Raw genomic sequence first — 21,446 nt, forward strand, 5'->3', positions numbered from 1 at the left:
CACAATAATCAATGAATAAAACCCATAGTTTGTAACTAAATTATCAACAAAAATTAAGAACAAAATAATGCCAAGATCAAAATTGAATCTTCAAATCAAATATATGTGTAAAAGTATATAGACTGTGTAAACTAACTAAAAAATGTCAAAAGCTGTAAAAATAAAATCCCAAATGAAAAGAAAAACTATGGTCGGTGGTCACCTACTAACCAACCTACGGGCCGTAAGTGGCACTTATAGACCATAGATTGTCCAATGTAGGGGCCTCTCCTTCCTCCAAAACCTCCTGAACTCTCTAGACTTGGCATCTCTACAACTGACTCTATCACCAATATACCATAGGTAGCACCTATGGACCATAGCTACCCTACGTAAGTGATAAAGTTTTCTTTTATTCACTTTTGAGCCTCTGGACTTCCAATTTCTGACACCTACTTCGGCACCTACGCCCAGTAGGTGGTACCTACGGGTCATAGGTGCAAAGGTAAGTATCCCAAAACCTTAATTTTCATCCTTTTCTATAGTTTAGCATCAAAAACCTGGTTTGTTGCAAAACATAACATAAAACACATCATATATAACAAAAAGACCTACGTAACTTTCATATTTTCATAGTTTTAAGTGTCAAAAGTGGTATGAATTAATAGAACATCAACACCCTCAACTTAGAATGGTTGCATGTCCTTAAGAAACACAATAAAATAGAAAAAAACTATGACGCTTAACTAAGAGAACTCTAAGCTATATAAGGTAGTCAATCAACACTTTAGGCTCAAGAACCTTACCCATTCCTATTTCAACAAATCAAAACCAACTATTTAAATACATGAAGCACAATAATGTGACAAAAGGGAATAAAAATATTGCATTATATTAGCAACAGAAAACCATGTATATATATAAGTTACACTACCTAGACAAGTATGTAGCTAGCAATACAATCTGTGTACCCTCACGATAAAGAAGTCCTATCACACATATGAAATAATGCATATCAATGTGGGGAAAGTCAAGAGATACTCACACTCACAAGAGAAGTTCCACTAATGTGCATCAAATACCATAGGCTTGCCTTTATATTCTTTACCTAAGCTTTCAAACAGTGAGTTAGGATCACTATAGGACTTTATCCGGTTTGTAATGTAGGCTTGCGGGCAGGTTTGGTACATATGGATATATTTAGTGACTAAGCCTCCTTAGCACTACACTAACTTTGGGGTTAACCAATTTATATATTTATTCCACCCTTATTTCTCCATTATTATTCTTTTATTGCACATTCAGGTTGGGTTTGATTTCTTTTATTCTTTTCTTTATCATTTTCTTATTTTTCATTTCTTTTCTTTTTCTTTTTCTACCATACCCATCCCTACTATTATTTTTTCTTATTTTACCCTTTTTCATACCCATTTTACATTATGCACCCCTATGATATGCACCCTCACCATAAGCGATTTTCCTAAATTAAGGTACACAATGTCCAAGGAAGACCAGGGCCAAAATAGGGTTCATCGTAACACAAAGGGGAATGTAAAAGGTGTAACAATAAAAATAGGCTATGAGGTTCAAAAATTAGGATCAACAGATACTTATTCACACATGAAAGGTCTTTTACGCTAAAACTGGACTACTATTAAAAACGGCATATGATCCTTTCCTAACCGACTATCCTACAACCTAGGCAAGACTAATCGGGCAAGTTCTAGATTTAACACACAAAGAAAATTAAGTAGCATCTCAACACACATGGAACAGAGTCGCGTCACAAGATACTACCTATTTAGTTCATGCACAATTTAGCTATGATTATTATGTCCCTAATCCTAATGACACAACAAGATCCACAATGGTCACACATATATAAATTAACACAGTTCTAAGAAAAAATTTAAGAGGGGTATTATTTTTCTCAAAAATCAACAGGAAAAATATGTCAACTTCCCTAGATACTCAAAAATCTCCTAATTACACAAAACACAACACAATACAAAACAAAACATAATACGTGACAAAATTAACCTAGACATGTCAGTTCTACAACCATACTATGGCTGATAGGAAAAGAAACACAGCAATAAAAACCTATGAAGGCTATGATATACCCTACCCCCAACTAAAAAATTATACACTATCCCCAGTATATGTAAACAATGTAAAGCAAAGGAATGGGGATATGCCAAGAATACACTAGGCATCTGTATCATGACCATTCTCTTGTGGGGGTATCTCGACTGGCAGAGGTGGTGGTGGTGGCGGTGTGCTACTAGATGATGCACCTATAGTAATTTTGGCACACCTCTACTTATCAATAAAGTCAGTCTTTCTCAAATCACGTCTATCCTATGATCGGGATCATGAAAATCCACCTCTTTTGCTACAGGGATCGTCTCCTTATCCTTCACAAATAATTCAAAGCTTCTAGGTCCATATAGATGGTCGTAATGGTTCTCTTAGTAAGATAGTGTATCTCTGCCTATAGTACGGCCACTCCTCTTTAATCTCACCCAATTTGCTTGCCTTAATATTATTGAATTAGGCTGACAATCAACCCTTAAAAAAATTCTACATGAGTGTACACCTCATCTCAAAATTCTGACAGCTCAGCCCTTTGTGCAGCCTGTAATCTAGTCTCTGCCACCTTGAGTGTCATCTGGACCCAAGGTCAGATCTTTCATATAATAATGCCACATCAGCCTCAACATTCTCTAGCCAAGCGATAGTAACTCTTTGATGATCTACTAAGCTCTGTAAAATCTCACTGATACAAAAACCATACCTATCGCAGTAGCTATAGTAGAGGGGAAAAGGGAAATACAGATATCCTAACTGGCTCTGAAGAGAAAGCTAGAACTGAAGTGGATATGAATGGGGTCCACTGACCCTATGTACTCATCTCAGGGGCCTCTCTCTACTCTTCCATATCAAAATCCATTCCAACACTAACATATACTTCTTATATAGCAGTAGGCTATGCAGGAACTGATGGGCCCTCAAACTATACTAGAATCACTATCGGAGGTATCCAGGACCTTTGTGCAAGGATCGGGTTTACTGGATCCTTGATCATACTAGTTTGAGTTATGCCCATAGACTCTACTCTTTTATCAACACTTGGAAAATCTGCAATACTTGATTCATCATATAGCAATTATACCAGATAAGGAAAAAGAAGTGGGGTCATCTCTCCAAATACCCTCATATGTATCTCATATCTGATGATGGCTGCAAAATCAATATCTTAACCAGCCACTACGCTTAGAATTAGTGTTGCACCATCTTATGTAAGTAAGTTGTACGTGGCAGTCAAATATAATTAATAATATACTAATAACCACCAGAACTTTGCGATGAAATTCAATGTTTCCTTCTTAATCACACATTTCCCCTTAACCCAAGGGGCATCCATCCGAGAGGTGAAATATAACTGGCGATCCATCCTAATAGACCTACCCTCTCACTCATATTATTAGCCTCTCGTATGATTCATCTATCATGCATAAATCTCAAACAGTGATCACACTCAGCTATAGACATAGAATCTACAAAATTTATGCCAAAAAGAACTCGATGGATGGCGTTGCTAAAATATCAAACATGACTCATTTAATAAGCAGCTTCTCTAACTGTGGCTTCTATGTATGACTCATACCTCTATGAGTAGTCAAAGATACTATGGCATGGTAGAAGGCATATAACTCCCGCTCGGTCTGTATGATCTTAGGGGTCTAGTCATCTACTCCAACTGATACCTATCAAATGTTGCCTGCAATAATGGTGCTCCAGCCAACCCAGACAACTCTAACTATTTCTCCTTACAAATGGCCCTCTTGGGTCTCAGTCACAAAATTGTATCTCTTCTATAGCAACCAAAGTCTCTCTACACGCCATCTAGAGTTTACCTCATCAATAGGCTCAGTCGAGATATGTGTAGGGTCAGAGGCCTGATTTGTCTGATCTGGTTACTCTTCCTGGTGGTTTCTCCTTATTTGAAGTCTGGTATGTACCCTCCTTAGGATAGGGTACAGTTGATGATTACTCATAATTTGCTGCCTCAGACTCATTCTCATCCCGTGAACCCTCCTCAGACTAGGCGTCCTGTGTAACTACCACTGAAGGTGACTCATACTCCACCTCATCATCATTATCCTCTCCCTTGTTAGACTAAGAAGAGTGTAGAGGTGACATCATGTCCTTCTTCATCCTCGAATGGGGTACTGGTATACTGGGCAGTGGCTGAGCTTCAAGCCGAGTAGAAGTAGGTTGCATGCCCCACTATTAATGGGTTATAAGTGGTATGCCCAAGGTCAACTTAATAATAGTCTCAGATACAGCATATTTCTAGGCTCTAGTCCATGGCTGCATCACTCTGGTCAGGGCGGCTTTAATCAGAACAACAGATTACTCCACCATGATCCACTACTCTCGGAGGAGTCATCCCTTTGCCTCGAAGGTACATACTTCTTTTTTGAAGCCTTTGGTTCGATGTGTACGTGAAAAAGCAATCATTAGTGTCTAAAAGATAGTAAGGGATTGCAAAACTTGAAGAAAAAAATTCAAAAATTGAAAACTTATACTCAGTCCTAACAAGTCCAATATGCACACATACTACTAGAATCAAATTTTTCAATACAAACTAGCATGTAAACTTTTGGGATTCCTCTACCTTTTCAACTTTCAAATTTCATTTAAGGAATGATCATATAGTTTAATTTGACAAAAATGCACCACTTAAGGATTTTAGGTTAGTTCAAAGCTCCTACAAACAAGTTTGTTGATTTCTACATATATAGCATGAGAATAAATATACCAATTCGCTTATTTTTAGTTTTACACAAGATAATACAATTAGGAGCCAAGAATTTTACCTTATATTCAAAGAATCAAAAGTGAGATATGAAAAAATGAAGTGAAACCCTAGCTTGAATGTGTAATTAGAGTCTTTGAACTAGTTGGTACCAAGAAGTAGTCGCATTCTTGCCTTTTATCAAGTGTAGAGGAGTGGATAGTTTTGGATTTGAGTGGGAAGAAGGAATTTTGATGTTTTTAAGTGTTTAAAATAGAGAAAAGAGGCTTAAATTTCCTAGGGGTTGTTTAGCGTTGGTTTATGTCGAGGTGGACCCATGTCACTACCCGAGACTACCTCCTAGTCATAACACGGTACTTAGAACCACAAGTGATCCCAAGCTAACCCATAAACTTGCATGATATTTGAGCAACTGATTTAGAATAAATAAAATAGCTAAATTTGTTTTACGGAAATATAATCATGACATAATATAGATAAATAAAGTACTAATAAAGTTTACAACCTGGTAAAACTGAAGAGAGAACTAGAATTTACATTTTATGACTCTGACTGACTATCTATAAATCCTCTTCTATACTTACTATAGATAGCTGGAACATTCCTCAAACTATAATTAATTAATACATATGAATAATAAATATTAAGTACATAAACAACATTTGACGGGACTCCCCGAAATAGGAGAACTCATCACCTGCTCGCTGAAAGATGCAAACTATTTGTTTATGATGTGTAGGCTATAACTGATACCTACATCATGAGACAATGTAGCACATAGACATATATGTGGATTAGTACTTCTGAAATATACCAGTAAGTAAGGCTGAATGCATTAAGTAAAACTAATTGTATACAAAATCTTTAAATATGCATGCTAAGTGAAAGTAGACTGAAATAAACTAAAAGCTAATGTATCTCAAAACATGAGTAACAAACATAATCTGATAAGCTAGTGAACCACTACACTTAGTTTCTTAAATCTTTACTTTTGTAGAATGAATTGAACTGAGGCTGGGAAGCGATAGAACATGGATACTGTATGTAAGTCTCATGTAAAGTTGAATAGACTATAAACCTATACTGAGGGCCATGCATGGATACTGAGCATGAAAATATGAACATGTAAAACTGAGAATGCAAGACCAAGCAAAGCATGTCCTAAAATGATCTAAATATCTAAATAATTGAAATAATCTATAAAACTGACTGAATAAATACTGAAATCTATCAACTTGATCAAGAAAATCAAAACTAGGATAAACTAAATACTGACTGAATCTGTGGGAGCTATCATGTAACCGATGTAAACCATGTGAGCTATCATGGAGTCCAACATTTGAACCATTTTGAGGAGGGTTGTTCTATTCTTTCCATCAGAGTAGAACCTAAACTAGCGTGATCACTAAATGGAGCCCGTATTGGGCAAGGGGAAACACTCTCTAGCGAGGCCCCTAAACCTACTGTGGCATATAGTTTCTGGGGCATTAGGATGCTTTGAACCCAAACTTCCCACTCGGTGCTAAATCCTACTCCCAACTAAAAGATACTAAAATACTAACTGGTGCATGCATTAAAGCTGATAAGATAAGCTCAGGTCATGGTATTTTAAAAACATCAGTGCATATAGAGTCTGAAGCAATCATAAGCATGTAAACTGATAGTGATTGACATGAGCATAAAAACTGAGTATAATAATAAAGAAACATCAAATTTGATACACTATCATAGTCTGGTTACATATATGGGATTATGGATGAATCGCAGGGGGTTGCATAGACTTGGTAAAATTCTAAGTCTCAGTTGGTGCTGGTGTGTCATGTTCGCGACTAGCCGCTCGCTTAAGTGACCTGGCATGTACTAATTGTATCACAAAAGTGAACGGTACTTACTCGACATATGTTGAGTCATACAGTGTCGCGGAAGCGATACTTGATCGCTAAGCAATGTTTGCTTAAGCGACTCAGTGTCCGCTTCAGCTACAACTGGCCACCTGGGATCAATATAAAACCCCATTTTAAATTGATTTCTCCCATTATTCATTCATTTTAAAGTATATGGAACCCTAAATAGTGTGAAAACTTACATTAACTATCAGTGGGTGATTTTAGAGTGTTCGTAAGCTCAAATAATGCATATTTTCTTTGAATTCTTGGTAAGTTTCCATCAATTTCATGGATTAAATTTTCTTAATTTCCAAAATTCCTAGAATATTGATGGCTTGATTGTGGTGCCATTAGAGCTTGGAATTCTCCCATTCTTGAGGGTAAATGTTCCTTGAGCATAGAGGGCCATGTTGTCAATTTCAGAAGTGCAATTATGCAAGCGGGCCCCATATAGGATTTTTACGTATTTTGAACCCAAAGCACAATAGTGCAATAGATGTATCATTGTTGTTGAATTGATAAGTAAATTATAATTTTGATAGCGTGATATCTTGTAGAAGCTTATCAAAAAGGGTAATCGTCTATTTAGCAGATTCTTTGGGCTTTTGTTTACCATCTAGGTTGGCTAGGTTTACATTCTTCATAGATTGATCTTATTTATATTATAATTATGATAATTTACTATATATCGGATGGTATTTAGGTATTGTAGGTATGATTGACAAATGTTAGGATTATTTTGACTGGTTAGGCTATCTTGGAACCATAATTTAGACGAAATTGGCTTAGTTGCTCATGATTTAAGTAGAATTGCTATCTTAGGTCTAATTGAGGCTTATTTAACATCTAGAAGTAAATTCAAATACCTTATCCTAGTCCAAGATAAAATTTGCTTATTGTTGCATAGTCCAAGACTATGCAACAATCAACTTAAGGTGTGAGATTTTAACTTTGTCTCTGAATACCTTAAGATCTACTAATTTGGATTCAATATTGGTGACTATGCAATAATCGGTTTAAGGTGTGAGAGTTTAACTTCGCCTTCATACACCTTAAGTGTAATGACCTGATTTTTGGTGATTTATATGAAATATTTATTTCTAGGTATTTTCACCATTTTTCCTTCCTTGTGGTTGCATTATGGTATTTTGAGGGTGTGGGGATTCTTGGTGCAGTTATCAATGTATTTTAGTGTGATTTATGCGAATTTGTAATTTTTGGTGGTTTGAAAAGTCTTATAGCTGACTTTGGTCAATATTTATTGATTTGTGCGTCAGATGGCAAAACAGACTATGCTAGTAGATCTGAAATAATGATTTTAGGTTGGTAACATAGTTGGTGTGGTTTTATGGCTTGTATATCTTATTTCGACCCTCTATTTGAAAAGTTGTGAAATTGGTTTTCGAGGGTCAACTTTGTGAAAATATTGTTTTTTTTTTTTGAAAATGTGATATTGTTATTGAGTTTGGAATATCGAATATAGGTTAGTAGCAGGGTTGGTTCAATTTTGTTACTTTTAGATTCCATTTCGATCCTTGATTTGAAAATAGTGTAAATAGGATCCCGAAAGTCAATTTTATGATAATGATATTTTTCTCATAAATTTCATGATTCCATTAGATCTAGAATCTGTTTTACAATCAAATTTCATTATTGGACCACGTTCATAGGGTTTTGAAAGAGTTTCGAAGGTCAAAAATAAGTTTTTAAAATTTTTGGTGTTGGTGTGATCGCGTGCGTGAACTTTTGATTGTGTACGTGATATTTCACCCTTTGAACAGGTCGCTTAAGCGACCATCACTAAGTATAAGACCAAAATACATTTTGGGAGCCAGAAAGCTCCAATTTTGATGATTTTTGATGTGTTTTTCTCGTAGAATCATTATTTATCAATTTGGAACTCTATTTACCCCCTTTTTAAGAACTATTTTATTTTTCATGATTTCCACCCAAGTTGAGAATCAAAACCCCATTTACACCATTTTAGTGCTTGAGATCTCAGATTTGGACAATTCCAAAGGGCTTTTTCAAGATTTCTTCCCTGGGTAAGTTCTTAATATTATAATTATCATTTTTTCCTCAATTTCATATTCAAAACAACATCAAATTCTTGATTCTCAAAATGGATTTTGGGGTTTTTTGCCGGTGAAGCTTGAAAATGGTTTTTCTTTAATTTGAACCTCATTTTAACTTATTTTTGCATTGGATTCTAGTTGTAGACTCCTATGAGTATGAGGAATATATTTCTAAAATAAAATTATAAGTGTACCCTTCTTTTTGGAAAATCCAATTCGGGGGTCTGTTATGACTCCGACTCAAAAATAGGCAATAAGGATATTGTTGGCTTTATTTTCATGCATAGATTTTTTTATTTACATGTTTTAGTTGATTTTGGAACCATTCGTGAGGGGAAAGCATCATATTGAAGGCTTTTTGGATCAGTTTTTGACATTTAAGGTAGGTTATGGCTTAACTTTCTTTAGACTGGGTTGGCTAGTTAATAATAATGTAAAAGCATGCTATGAGTATGGGGTTGTATCATGGAAAATGTGTTTAGGTGATTTATGTGCTCATGTGGGGGCTTATGTGAATAATATTTGGTTATTTTGAGATATTATCTTCTATGTGTGATCGTGTGGGGTCATATATGATGTTGTGGCCTAGTATTGATATATGTATGTTTGGTTGTACTCTTTTTGGTGGAAAAGCCAAGATTTTGGAATTTATGTGGTATCAATGACATTTTTTTGTATGTTTCACTTGATGGTTTCTAGATTATATTGGATCATGGATGGTTGGTTGATTTGAGTGGATTTTTGGCTCACATAGTTTGTATATTAGTTGGATATTAGATATTCTCATTTTGATTGGTTATGAGTATTACATTCTCATATTATATTCTTTCATTAAACATTGGTACCACCATAGAAATACTAGAAACACTGGCTTTTTTGACTAAAAATATGACATCTTTAAACCCTCTACCGATGTATGTATCGAAGAGGAAATATAGATATTGGTTGTATATGGGTTGACGAACCTCCCTTGAGTCCTATGTCTGTAGATGAGTCATTTAGGTGTGGGTTGACAAACCCCTCATGGGTCCTACTTTGAAGCAGAGCTTGGTAGGTGTATACGGAGGTTGTGCGACGACCTCCAGTATCATTCATCATTATCATCATCTTCATCATTATCATCATCTTCTTCTTGCACTTCATATGTTGTGCCTAGTCTATGATTGTATTCCTGTTTTGACATGATATTTTTCTATTTGTCCTATTTTCTTGTATTTGTTTCGAAACTATGTGTATATTTGTTCTTCTTTCCCCTGCATGTTTTTGTGATATGTGTATATAGTCGAACTATTAGTGGAGATGGTGTGGGCTACCGTTTGGAATATTTTTTCATTATAGGTGACGTGTTGTGTTTATATGCTTTATTTTCTACTTTAGTCAATCATCCTATGATACCTACTAAGTACCAGTGGACAATACTCATCCCTACTACATCCTTTTAGTGCAAATCTAGGTACGATTGCGCCACATGGCAGCTGATTCAGGTAGTATCATGAGTATATTTGAGGTAGCAGTTGATCTAGGCTTTTGGAGTAGATCTACTACCTCTTTCTATCCATTACATGTCTTATTTTTTATTCTAAGACAAAGTTTGATCCTTTTTGGACTATTATTGTATCTGCTGACATTCGAGATGTATTTAGTAATTCTTACACTAAGACACCAGATTTTGGAATTTGGTTTTGTATTTTTTATTTTATTTTTGCTTTTACTATATATATGTGGTTTGACTCCATTCTAAATGTCTTGCCTTGGTTTTGGTATTGAGTTCTCATTTTGTATTAGTTTGGTTGATAGGCTTACTTCTCAGGGATTGCGGTGATAAATTCCATCATGAACTTTAGTTTTTGGGTCATGACATTAAGACCAACTAATTTGACTGCAAGATTAGTAACTATGCAATAATTAGCTAGGGTGTGAGAGTTTAACTTTGCCTCTATACACCTTAAGACCGACCAATTTTGCTTCAAGATCGGTGACTATACAACAATCCACTTAAGGAGAGATAGTTTAAATTTTCCACTGTCCACCTTAAGATGGAATAATTTGACCTCAATATTGGTGATTATGCAACAATCGGCTTAGGGTGAGAGAGTTTAACTTTGCCTACGTACACCTTAAGACCGACTAATTTTACTTCAAGGTTGGTGATTATTCAATAATAGACTTCGGGTGCGAGAGTTTAACTTTGACTCTGTACATCTTAAGACCAACAAATTTGGCCCCAAGATTGGCTACTTTACATAACAAATCCATCAAAATGCTTGCTTAAGATGTAAAGCGACAAATCTTGTCCACTGATGTGTGAGCAAATGCTATACATTTGAGGCTTTTAACGGAGAATAATTGTAAAGTCTTAAGCAACTTTTGTCATTTTTGATTGTTTTATCTTTGATTTTGCAGGGAAAGTCAAGAGGCAAGAAAACTAACAATGATGGAAGTAAAAGAGTTGACATCTGAAGAAAATAGAAGAGAAGTGTGGCTGACGACATTCCTGATAAGTCGTCATCACTCTGATAGGTTATCAGCTTCATCATCAGCCTTAAACAAAGAATAGCATTCAGTTAGAAGAAGTGACGACAACATATGATAAGTCGTTGGCCTTGTGATAAGTCGTCAGATTCGCCGTCAGCCTTAGATAGAACATGGGAGCTGAGGTAAAGAAGTGACGACATTGTCTGCTATGTCATCACAGTTTTGATAAGCCATCAGGATTCACCATCAGCCTAAGGCAATGAATGTCAAAAGCGAAGAGGAGCTGACGATATCTGTGATAAGTCGTCAGACACCTGATAAGCATCACAAAACGTCGTCACCTATCCGAGAAATTACTGAACTCTGTGATTTTGTTTCCATAATTAGGGTGAACTATTTAAAGTATTTTTTAGGGTTTTCTTGGGGGGACTCGACATTCTAAACCTATTTAGGAACATACGTATTTTGTTATTTTCTCTCGAGTTTCTTGGCTTGAAAAAAACAATTAACTTTGAAGAGATTATCATCAATATTTTGGGATTTCTCCTTTGATCTAATCTGAGAAACACTCATTGCTATTCATCTTATTGTAAGTTCATCCTTCAAATTATGAATTCAACTTGTTGTATCAATTATTACATTATGAGTGTCTAAATCCCTTTAACCCAAATTATGGGATCTATGGGTTAGGTCTTGGTAAGTTGCTAAGTGTTCAAGATTCTAAAGGTAATAGGACTCCTTGATAATTCTGAGGTTTTAATTATTGTCTATTGGTTGCAAATGATAGATAGCACCTGCTTTGATTTGCTTGTGATAAGAAATCAACTATAGTAGGAAGTGAATTATTGACAGGGACTTGGAAGCTACCAACTTCCGTTTAATAATTGACGTTGTAACAAGGTTAATTAACCTGAGGTGAAGTTTGGTCAGTGAATATAAATTCCTTAAGTCTGAGATGATTAGGTAATTAAATGCTTAAGTAGGTTGAGAGACATTTAGGCATAACTTCGATAAAGACAATTTGTTGTTCCTACCTATTGTGAGAATCTTGAATCACTATTAGCATCTGTTAAGTACCAAAACCCATAGTGAACATAATTCTGGTTTTCCATAAACTCTTGATTACAAACACTAAAATTAAAGTGACCAACAATTATTTGCTAATCACCAAAACCCCCATTTCAGGAAATATCCAACTATCAGTTGATTAAATTGCAAACGACTTAAGTTCACACCATATTCCATGTGGGATTTGACCCTAACCTAGTTGGGTTATATATTGACAATGATCTCTTACATTCTCACATAAGAGGTGTAGTTTGAGCGTTATCAAAAATGGCGCCGTTGAGGGGGAATACGGTTGTAAATTGAAGTTTATGTGCGCTAATTGACTATTAGTCAAGTTTCCTAGTTTTACGTTTATTTGTTGTTTTTGTTTTATGTAGGACTTTTGTGGTGTATTCCAAGAACCAGAAGCTCTGGAGAACCATTATTACTATTTAATCTGGTACCGTAACAAATTGGAAGAACGGCAGACCAGCAGGAGGCTGACAGGTTAGCAGCCTTAGCTAGAGCTCAAGTGAATGTGCAGAATGTCGGTCAACAAGTACGGCATCTAAATCCTAAGGATGAAGATTTGGGATACGAGGAGTTTCTAAGCCCTGGTATCCCAAGGCGTGCAAAGTAAGTAGCTGTACCAGTACAACGTAAGGCTTTCAGGAACCGTCCGTTCCAAGGAAGGCAAGATTACCAGCCGATCTAGTATGACCTCAATGATGGTGATGATCGAATGGATGGATCAGGTGCAATGGGATAAATTATTCCTCCACCATTGGCACCTGGGGAAAAATTCAACATTACGAGTACTATGATTCAACTCCTCAATCTGAAGGAGTTGTTTGGTGGCCTTCCTGGTGATGACCCAAACTTGCATCTAGAGAACTTTGTCACCATCTATAAATCTTTTGATAAGCCAGAAGTAGGTCAAAATGCTATCCGGCCAAGATTGTTTCCGTTGTCTCTGTCTGGGGAAGCAACATTGTGGCTTAATAAGCTGATACCTGATTCTATAACCAACTGAAGGCAGTTGAAAAGAGCTTTCCTAGAAAGGTTCTTTCCACCTTCTAGGAGGGTACAGTTAAGGGATGAGATCAGCAACTTTAGACAGCTCCCAACTGAAGCCTTGCATGAAACCTGGAAGAGATTCAAAAGAAGCTGACGCAGTGTCCAAATCATAATATGACGGACATACACTTGATGGAGACTTTGTACAAGGCTCTTAACTCTATAACAAAACCAATTGTAGATAATCCTGCTGGTAGTTCATTTGTTGATCTTACATTAGTAGAGGCTTCAAAAATGCTAGAGAGAATGACCAAACAGAGTCGGGCATGGCATACCAGAGACTCTGTGGTAACAAGCCCTACTATTTCTATGGGTATAACTATGAAACAACGCAGAAGGGACAAGGAGCATGACCAAGACATAGCTCACCTAAAAATGCAGATGGACTTGTTAACCAACCACTTGCTATCAGGAAAGACTGAGAAGGTAAAAGTTATGGGATCACAAGATAGAGTTGATGCTGATCTAGAAGAAAAAGAGAATTATATTAATAATCAGGGGGGTTTCTGAGTAATAGCCAAGGGAATCAAGGTTGGAATTATTATTATTAGCCTGGTTATAAAGATAGGGAGCAGGAAAATTGGAGGATCAATAATGATAGAAGTGGGATATATATCCCTCCTAGAAATCATAAGGCTGCTACAACAAGTTTTGAAAAGATGTCCATGGAGCTAAATTGTTAAAGGGAGTGCAGTCTACCAATTCAGGAGTGACTACCATGAAGACCGATCTGTCATCTATTAGTCAGTTGGTAAACTCGCACTCCGCTTCGATTAAAAAGATGGAACAGCAAATGAGCCAACTCTCCGTCGCGCTGAATCAGAGGATGAGTGGAACATTACCTAGTGATACAGTCCAGAATTCACAGAATGATGGCTCATGTATGGAAATTACCACTAGAAGTGGTAAGATATTACCTGGCCCTTCTATGGACAAAAATATAGTTGATAAAGTAGTTGATGATGAACTAAAAGAAGGTGTTCCAATGGAGTTTGAGAAGCTGGATGGTTCTGATAATACTCCAGAAAAAGGGACAGAGAAGGAAAAAGAAGTAGTGGTGAAAACTCTCCTAAGACCACCACCTTTTTTTCCTCAAAGATTGAAGAAGATGGTTGAGGACACAAAATTTAGAAAATTCATGGCGATGTTGAAGCAGTTAACAATAAATGTGCCTTCGTTAGAGGAACTTAAGCAAATGCCAGGATACGCTAAGTTTATGAAAGACCTTGTCGCAAAGAAATGGAAGGTTAGCCATGAGACGATGGACAATCTCCATCATAGTGGTGCTATCTCCACAAGGTCTTTAGTGCAGAAAAAGGCAGACCCAAGAGCATTTACCATCCCATGCACTATTGGGTCCCTGAATTTTACAAAAGTTCTATGCGATTTGGGAGTCAGTATAAACCTAATGCCACTTGTTGTGTACAAAAAACTGGGTTTGGGGGATCCTACACCAACAAACATGCAGTTGGTGATGGTATAGAGGTCTGTAAAGTGGCCAGTGCGCATATTACATAATGTATTGGTAAAGGTGGCCGACTTTATACTGCCTGTTGATTTTGTAGTCCTAGACTGTGAGGTGGACTTCGAAGTACCCATCATCCTGGGTAGACCATTCCTTTCAACTGGGAGAGTAATAGTAGACATAGAGCTGAATAGATAAAGTTCAGGCTCAATGACACAGAAGCAAGATTCAAAATACACTCATCCATGACCCAGCAAAAGAACATGGGTGTTTTCTCAATCGTGGATATATTCCATGAAGATGGTAAAGAGATGTCAGCAAGTTGTCTTGAAGAAGTTTGAGTAGTCAAGAAAACCAAGTCGTTTCGCAACATTAAATTAGGCGTTATTGGGAGGAAACCCAAAATTTTTAAGTTCCAGCAAAGTATTTATTTTTGCAGTTAGGTTCTAGTTCAAAGAAGGTGGAATCGATGTATCCAGCTAAGTATTCCTGACGACATATTTGATGGTCTATCTTAATTGTGATAAGCCGTCAAATTCATCGTCAGAGAAATCAAACCTGAGGCATGTTCTGTTAAGGCTGACGACATTCATGATAGGCTATCACAAGTGTGATAAGCCGTCAGCCTTTGTCATCAGAAATCCTAAAAGAGTTGCTAAAATTTTGGGCCAAATTAAAAAGATCCAACCCGGCCCACAGTTTTGTCTTTCCACCTTCCCGCTATTTCCTTTCTTTTCTTTAAGTTTTATTTCCTTCCATATTTAGTTTATTTACTTCACTTTCTAGATTATTTCCAAGTAAAACAAAAAAAAACTTCCTTCCTTGTAAGTATGGTTTGAATTCAAAATCAAGTGTTCTTCTTTCATTTACTTCCTCTTACTCATGTAACCAAGTTGAAGGCACTTATCAGGCATGCTCAAAACCTAACTCTTCTCTTCAGTTGGTAAGTAATAAACTGATGTGAACCAAGGTTACCAAGAAGATTGAGTTAAGTTTAGCTTGCTAATGTGTGAAAATCGGGAACTAGGGTTTTTGTCCAAGCTTGGGACTTAAAGCTCAGCTCAAAAACGCGAATCGATAGGATTTTAAGAAAAAATTAGATTAAAAATCAAGTTAAGTCGAGTTGGGGTTGTGTCCTGAGCTGACGACATGGCTGATAAGTTATCACATTTGTGATGACTTATCAAACACGTCATCAGAAGTTGATAAAATTTTGTGGGTTCTGTTTAGAGCTAACAACATTCATGATAAGCTATCACAACTGTGACGGCTTATCAGACATGTCATCACACCTTTGACTTGGAGCATTAATAAACCCTTTCAAGGGGTGTGGAACTTTAATAACTCATGTGTTTGTGTATATACTCTGGAGTGTCGACTAATGGTTTTCCTCTTGCTACAGGTCTTATAATGGCGCCCAAAGGAAAAAACCCAAAATCTACAAAGAAAGAGACCAAGGAAAGTGTACCTCGGAGACTCTTCGATGAGGGCTCTAATTGTAAGGAGGAGGAACCACTGCTCAGGAAACAAAAGAAAAAGAAAAGCCCGAAAAAGATTTCACCACCTCCACCAATTGAGGTGGAGGAGAGTGAAGAGAGTGATACTAAGCCAACAACATCTGAACATACAGCTTCTGAACAGACGACCTCTGAGCAACAAGAGTCTGAATATGCTGAATCTAAAGAGCATGATTAAGATCATACTGATTCCGAGGAACATAACTCTAAGCAACATGAATTTGAGAGACCATCATCTGAGTCCCCTTTTACTGAGCAACAAGATGATGAAGAAATTCCGATTTGAGAATTATGGTTAAATACAAATACCCTGAGGTTCGAGACAGTGCTAGGTGGCAAATTCCCAAGGCACAGAGAATCTTCTATGATAGGCTTCGCAAAATAAAATGAAGGCCCATTAAAAGGCCAATATTTGAAGAAAAGAATATGATCAGTACCAGGCTGAACAAATATCCTGAAGTGGAGCAGAAATTTTGAGACTACGACTTGGGATGGACCACAAAAGGAGGAAACTCATTTTGCCCTACACTAGTTAGGGAGTTTTATGTGAACTATCAGGCTCGATTAGAAAACATGTGTAAAAAAGGGGAGAAAATAGCAGATCAGCCCTTGTTAGATAGAGTTCCAGTACGGGGTGTGATGGTGGATCTCTTAGAAATGACAATCAACAATTTCTTCATGGCCCTATATTAACTCCTCAGTCCACTTCACCTACTTTCTATGCTTGATTAAAGCACAGTGAAAATCAGCGGTCTTGGTTAGCTTCCCTCATAGCTGAAGGAAAACCTGAATGGCTGACCAACCCTAATGAGAGCATTTTTAAGGCTTTCCTGACTCAAGAGGCAAAGTTCTGGTGGGGTGTAGTGAGCACCTATTTGACGCCTACTGAGGGAGATAATATCCTTGGAGATGATAGAGCAATATTGGTTGCAAGTATTATGGATAAATTCAACTTAAACTTCGGGGAGATCATTGCTGAGGAGATAAAAATTTGAGTCTCAAGGCCTGACATGGCATATCCTTTCCTTTGTCTAATTACAAGGTTATGTAAAGCAGGCCATGTACTTGAGGTTGTGGGGTTAGACGAAGAATTGCTTGCCAATAAGACCCACAATCCTATCCGATATGATAAAAATTAGCCAAGACTAACACTTGACAGAGGAACAGGGGTTGAAACAGACCTACCAATTATAGGTACCAGCTCAGCACCTAATATAGCGGTGTAGGATTCTAAGGCTGCAGCACCGACCTTCTCAGTAATAACAAAATTGGTGCCTAGAAATGAAATAAATCTGTCAGTTGTTATGTCTGCCATAGAATTTGCCTTTAACCTGATGAATTTCAGGAGAGTGGCCAAACAATACAAGTGGTGTAAGGCCCAACTGTAACTTTTTGCCAAGTAATTTGCCTCTGCGGTGGACAAGAGGATTAAGGTTGCACTGGAGCCCTTTCGAGCCTTTCCAGGTTGAACTAATGAATTAGAAAATCATTTTAATAAACAAGTAAGAGAAATGTCGGGCTCAAACATTGCACAATTCAGATCATCCCTGGACAAGGCGAAGGCGAATGTTGTAGTATTACAGTAACACCAACTTATGGTCTCAGAAAATTCGGTTGTTGATGAGTCTGAGGGTGAAATCCCATTTCTTGATCTCACAGAGGAACCAATGAAGAAAAAGAATAAGAAGGGTGAGAATAAAGGCAAGGGTAAGAGAGAAAGGCCTAATAGTGATGAAGAAAGAAAAAAAGAGAAGAGGGAGAGAAAGAAAGCTAAAAAAGAGAAGATGCAGAAGATGATGATTGAGTTCTTGGTTGACAATGAGAAATGGAAGGTAGCCATCCAAGAGAGATCCATAGGTACCTCAATGAGTAGGCCCTCAACAACTGCTGGGCCAGATGTATCAGAAAAGAGGAAGACTTTCGATGGAGAAAAGGCAGCTGAGGATGCAGCAGTAGGGTCAGGGACCCATGATCCCTATGCTTGATCTACTCTAGGTATACCCAAACCCTTAGCTCGATTTTTATTTGATTTTAAGTTGAGGGTGTAGGGTGAGTTGTTGTTGTAATATTTTATAGTTGACTAGGAGAAATACAAGTACCTGAGGCAGCTGACATGGTTTTGTTATTTTGTGAACACCTCTCAAGTGGTCTACTTCTTTAACTGTGTGATTTGCATCTATGTGACCATTATTCATCTTTGCATGGTATTATTTCTAGTAACTTGATAACCATTGCTAAACAATTGCAAGAAGCGGATAAGTAGTAACTTGTGATATACTTTTGTGCTATGTGCGTGTGAGATTTTACTTAGTTCCTTTTGTATGTTGGATTCAAAACTTGCCCGGTTAGTCTTACCTAAGTTGAAGAATAGGGGTTAGGAAAGGATCAAAGGTCGTTTTGACCTTCCCTGTATGCAAAATATCCCTTGATCCCTATTTTGAGCCTCAATAGCCTATTTCTTTTTATGATACCTATCACCATCCCATTTTTATATCATAATGAACCTATTTTGGCCCTAGTCCTCCTTGGACACCGTGCACCTTGACTTAGGGAAATGGCCTAAGTTGAGGGTGGCTATCATAGGGGTGCGTGATGTAAAATGAGTGTGAAAAAAGGTACAGTAAAAGAAAATAATAAAAATCTGGGTGTGGTGGAAAAGAGCAAGAAAATAAAAGTTGTGAAAAGAAAATGATTGTAAAAAGGAACCGCACCCATCCTAAATAAGTGTGACCAAGAAAAGAGAAAAATAGAAAAAGGATAATGAGTGCAACCCCGAAATCTAGTGTAGTGTCAAGTAGGCTTAGTCACTTTAAATATTATCGAGTATCATACCAGCCCCTAGCCTACATTACAAGCCTAAGAGAAGACCTATAGTGATTCTAGCTGACCTGTCTGAAAGTCTTGGTAATGAAAATAAGGGCAAGCCTATGGTATTCGGCATACATTGATTGGAAGTTCATTCTGAGAGTGAGTGTCTTATGATTGACCCCATGGTCACATATGTAATGTCTAATATAAGTGAAGTAGGACTTCTTTGTAAAAAGGGAACACTAGTTACGTTGTTAGTTGCTAACTTGTTTGGATAGTGTAAGCTTAATACATGCATGGTTGTTGTTGCTGATTCGATGCCATATCTTGATTCTTGTGTGTCACATTGTTTCTCTTCAATAACTTACATAGTTATTTGTAAATTGATTGACCTTGGAAATGGTGAAGATGTTTTGAGATAATATGGATGGTTGACTGCTGAATGTATTGTGTATTCTCATGGTTGTGTTTTACTTGCTTGAGGATAAGCAATTGTTTTAAGTTGAGGGTGTTGATGTTTGAGCAGATGCTAACACATTTGAGGTTTTTAACTAAGAATAATTGCAAAGTCTTAAACAACTTTTATTATTTTTTATTGTTTTATCTTTGATTTTGCAGTGGAACTCAAGAGGCAAGAGAACTAACAATGATGGAACTAAAAGAGTTGAAATCTAAAGAAAATAGAAGAGAAGTGTGGTAGACGACATTCCTGATAAGTCGTCAGCACTCTGATAGGTTATCAGCTTTATCATCAGCCTTAAACAAAGAATAGGATTAGTTGGAAGAAGTGACAACGACATGTGATAAGCCATCAGCCTTGTGATAAGCCGCTAGAGTTGTCGTCGGCCTTAGACAGAACATGGGAGCTGAGGTAGAAAAGTGATGACATTGTATGATATGTTGTCACAGTTTTGATAAGCCGTCAGTATTCACCGTCAGCCTAAGGCAATGAATGTCAAAAGCGAAAAGGAGCTGACGACATCTGTGATAAGTCGTCAGACACCTGATAAGCATCACAAAACGTCGTCACCTATCCGAGAAATTACTGAACTCTGTGATTTTATTTCCATAATTAGGATGAACTATTTAAAGTATTATTCAGGGTTTTCTTGGGGGGACTCGACATTCTAAACCTATTTTGGAACACATGTATTTTGTTATTTTCTCTCGAGTTTCTTGGCTTGAACAAAACAATTAACTTTGAAGAGATTATCATCTATATTTTGGGATTTATCCTTTGATCTAATCTGAGAAACACTCATTGTTGTTCATCTTGCTATAAGTTAATCCTTCAAATTATGAATTTAACTTGTTGTATCGATTATTACATTATGAGTGGCTAAATCCCTTTAACCCTAATTATGGGATCTATGGGTTAGGTCTTGGTAAGTTGCTAAGTGTTCAAGATTCTAAAGGTAATAGGACTCCTTGATAATTCTGAGGTTTTAATTATTGTCTATTGGTTGCAAATGATAGATAGCACCTGCTTTGATTTGCTTGAGATAAGAAATCAACTATAGTAGGAAGTGAATTATTGACAGGGACTTGGAAGCTACCAACCTTCCGTTCAATAATTGATGTTGTAACAAGGTTAATTAACCTGAGGTAAAGTCTGGTTAATGAATATAAATTCCCTAAGTTTGAGAGGATTAGGTAATTAAATGCTTAAGTAGGTCGAGAGACATTTAGGCATAACTTCGATAAAAACAATCTGTTGTTCCTACCTATCGTGAGAATCTTGAATCACTATTAACATCTGTTAAGTACCAAAACCCATAGTGAACATAATTTTGGTTTTCCATAAAATATTGATTACAAACACTAAAATTAAAGTGACTAACAATTATTTGCTAATCTCCAAAACCCCCCATTTCAGGAAACATCCAACTATCAATTGATTAAATCGCAAACAACTTAAGTTCACACCAGATTCCCTGTGGGATTCGACCCCAACCTAGTTGGGTTATATATTGACAACGATCGCTTACATTCTCACATGAGAGGTGTAGTTTGAGCGTTATCATCCACCTAAAGGCATAGAAATTTTGAGATCTTCTTAAGGATTAATCCGTAAAGAGACCAACTTAAGGTGCAAAGGCACAAATCTTGTCCACCTTAAGGCATGAAAATTTTGAGATTTCTTTAAATATGTTATTTTCCCTTGAAGGCTTTTTAACATTTAAATATGTTAGTTTCCCTTGATAGGCTTGAGATGAACCTCCATAAATATGTTAGTTTCCCTTGAAGGCTTTTTAATGCATAAATGTTTTGAAGCTCGGATATCTTTAAAAT

The 21,446-nt window shown here is 36.8% G+C and overlaps 1 protein-coding gene across 1 annotated transcript in view; it reads left to right on the top strand.

The window, feature by feature from the left end:
• The window catches only part of LOC124896772, a 35,383-nt gene extending 18,859 nt beyond the window's left edge, over positions 1-16,524 (top strand). The window contains exons 2-3 of the mRNA XM_047408596.1: positions 12,686-12,794; positions 16,232-16,524. Coding sequence (XP_047264552.1) covers positions 12,686-12,794; positions 16,232-16,524 — 402 coding nt within the window. The remainder of the gene's footprint in view (positions 1-12,685; positions 12,795-16,231) is intronic.
• The last annotated feature ends 4,922 nt before the right edge of the window (positions 16,525-21,446 follow it).

Source organism: Capsicum annuum, chromosome 3 (genome assembly GCF_002878395.1).
Source record: "Capsicum annuum cultivar UCD-10X-F1 chromosome 3, UCD10Xv1.1, whole genome shotgun sequence".
Lineage (NCBI taxonomy): Eukaryota > Viridiplantae > Streptophyta > Magnoliopsida > Solanales > Solanaceae > Capsicum > Capsicum annuum.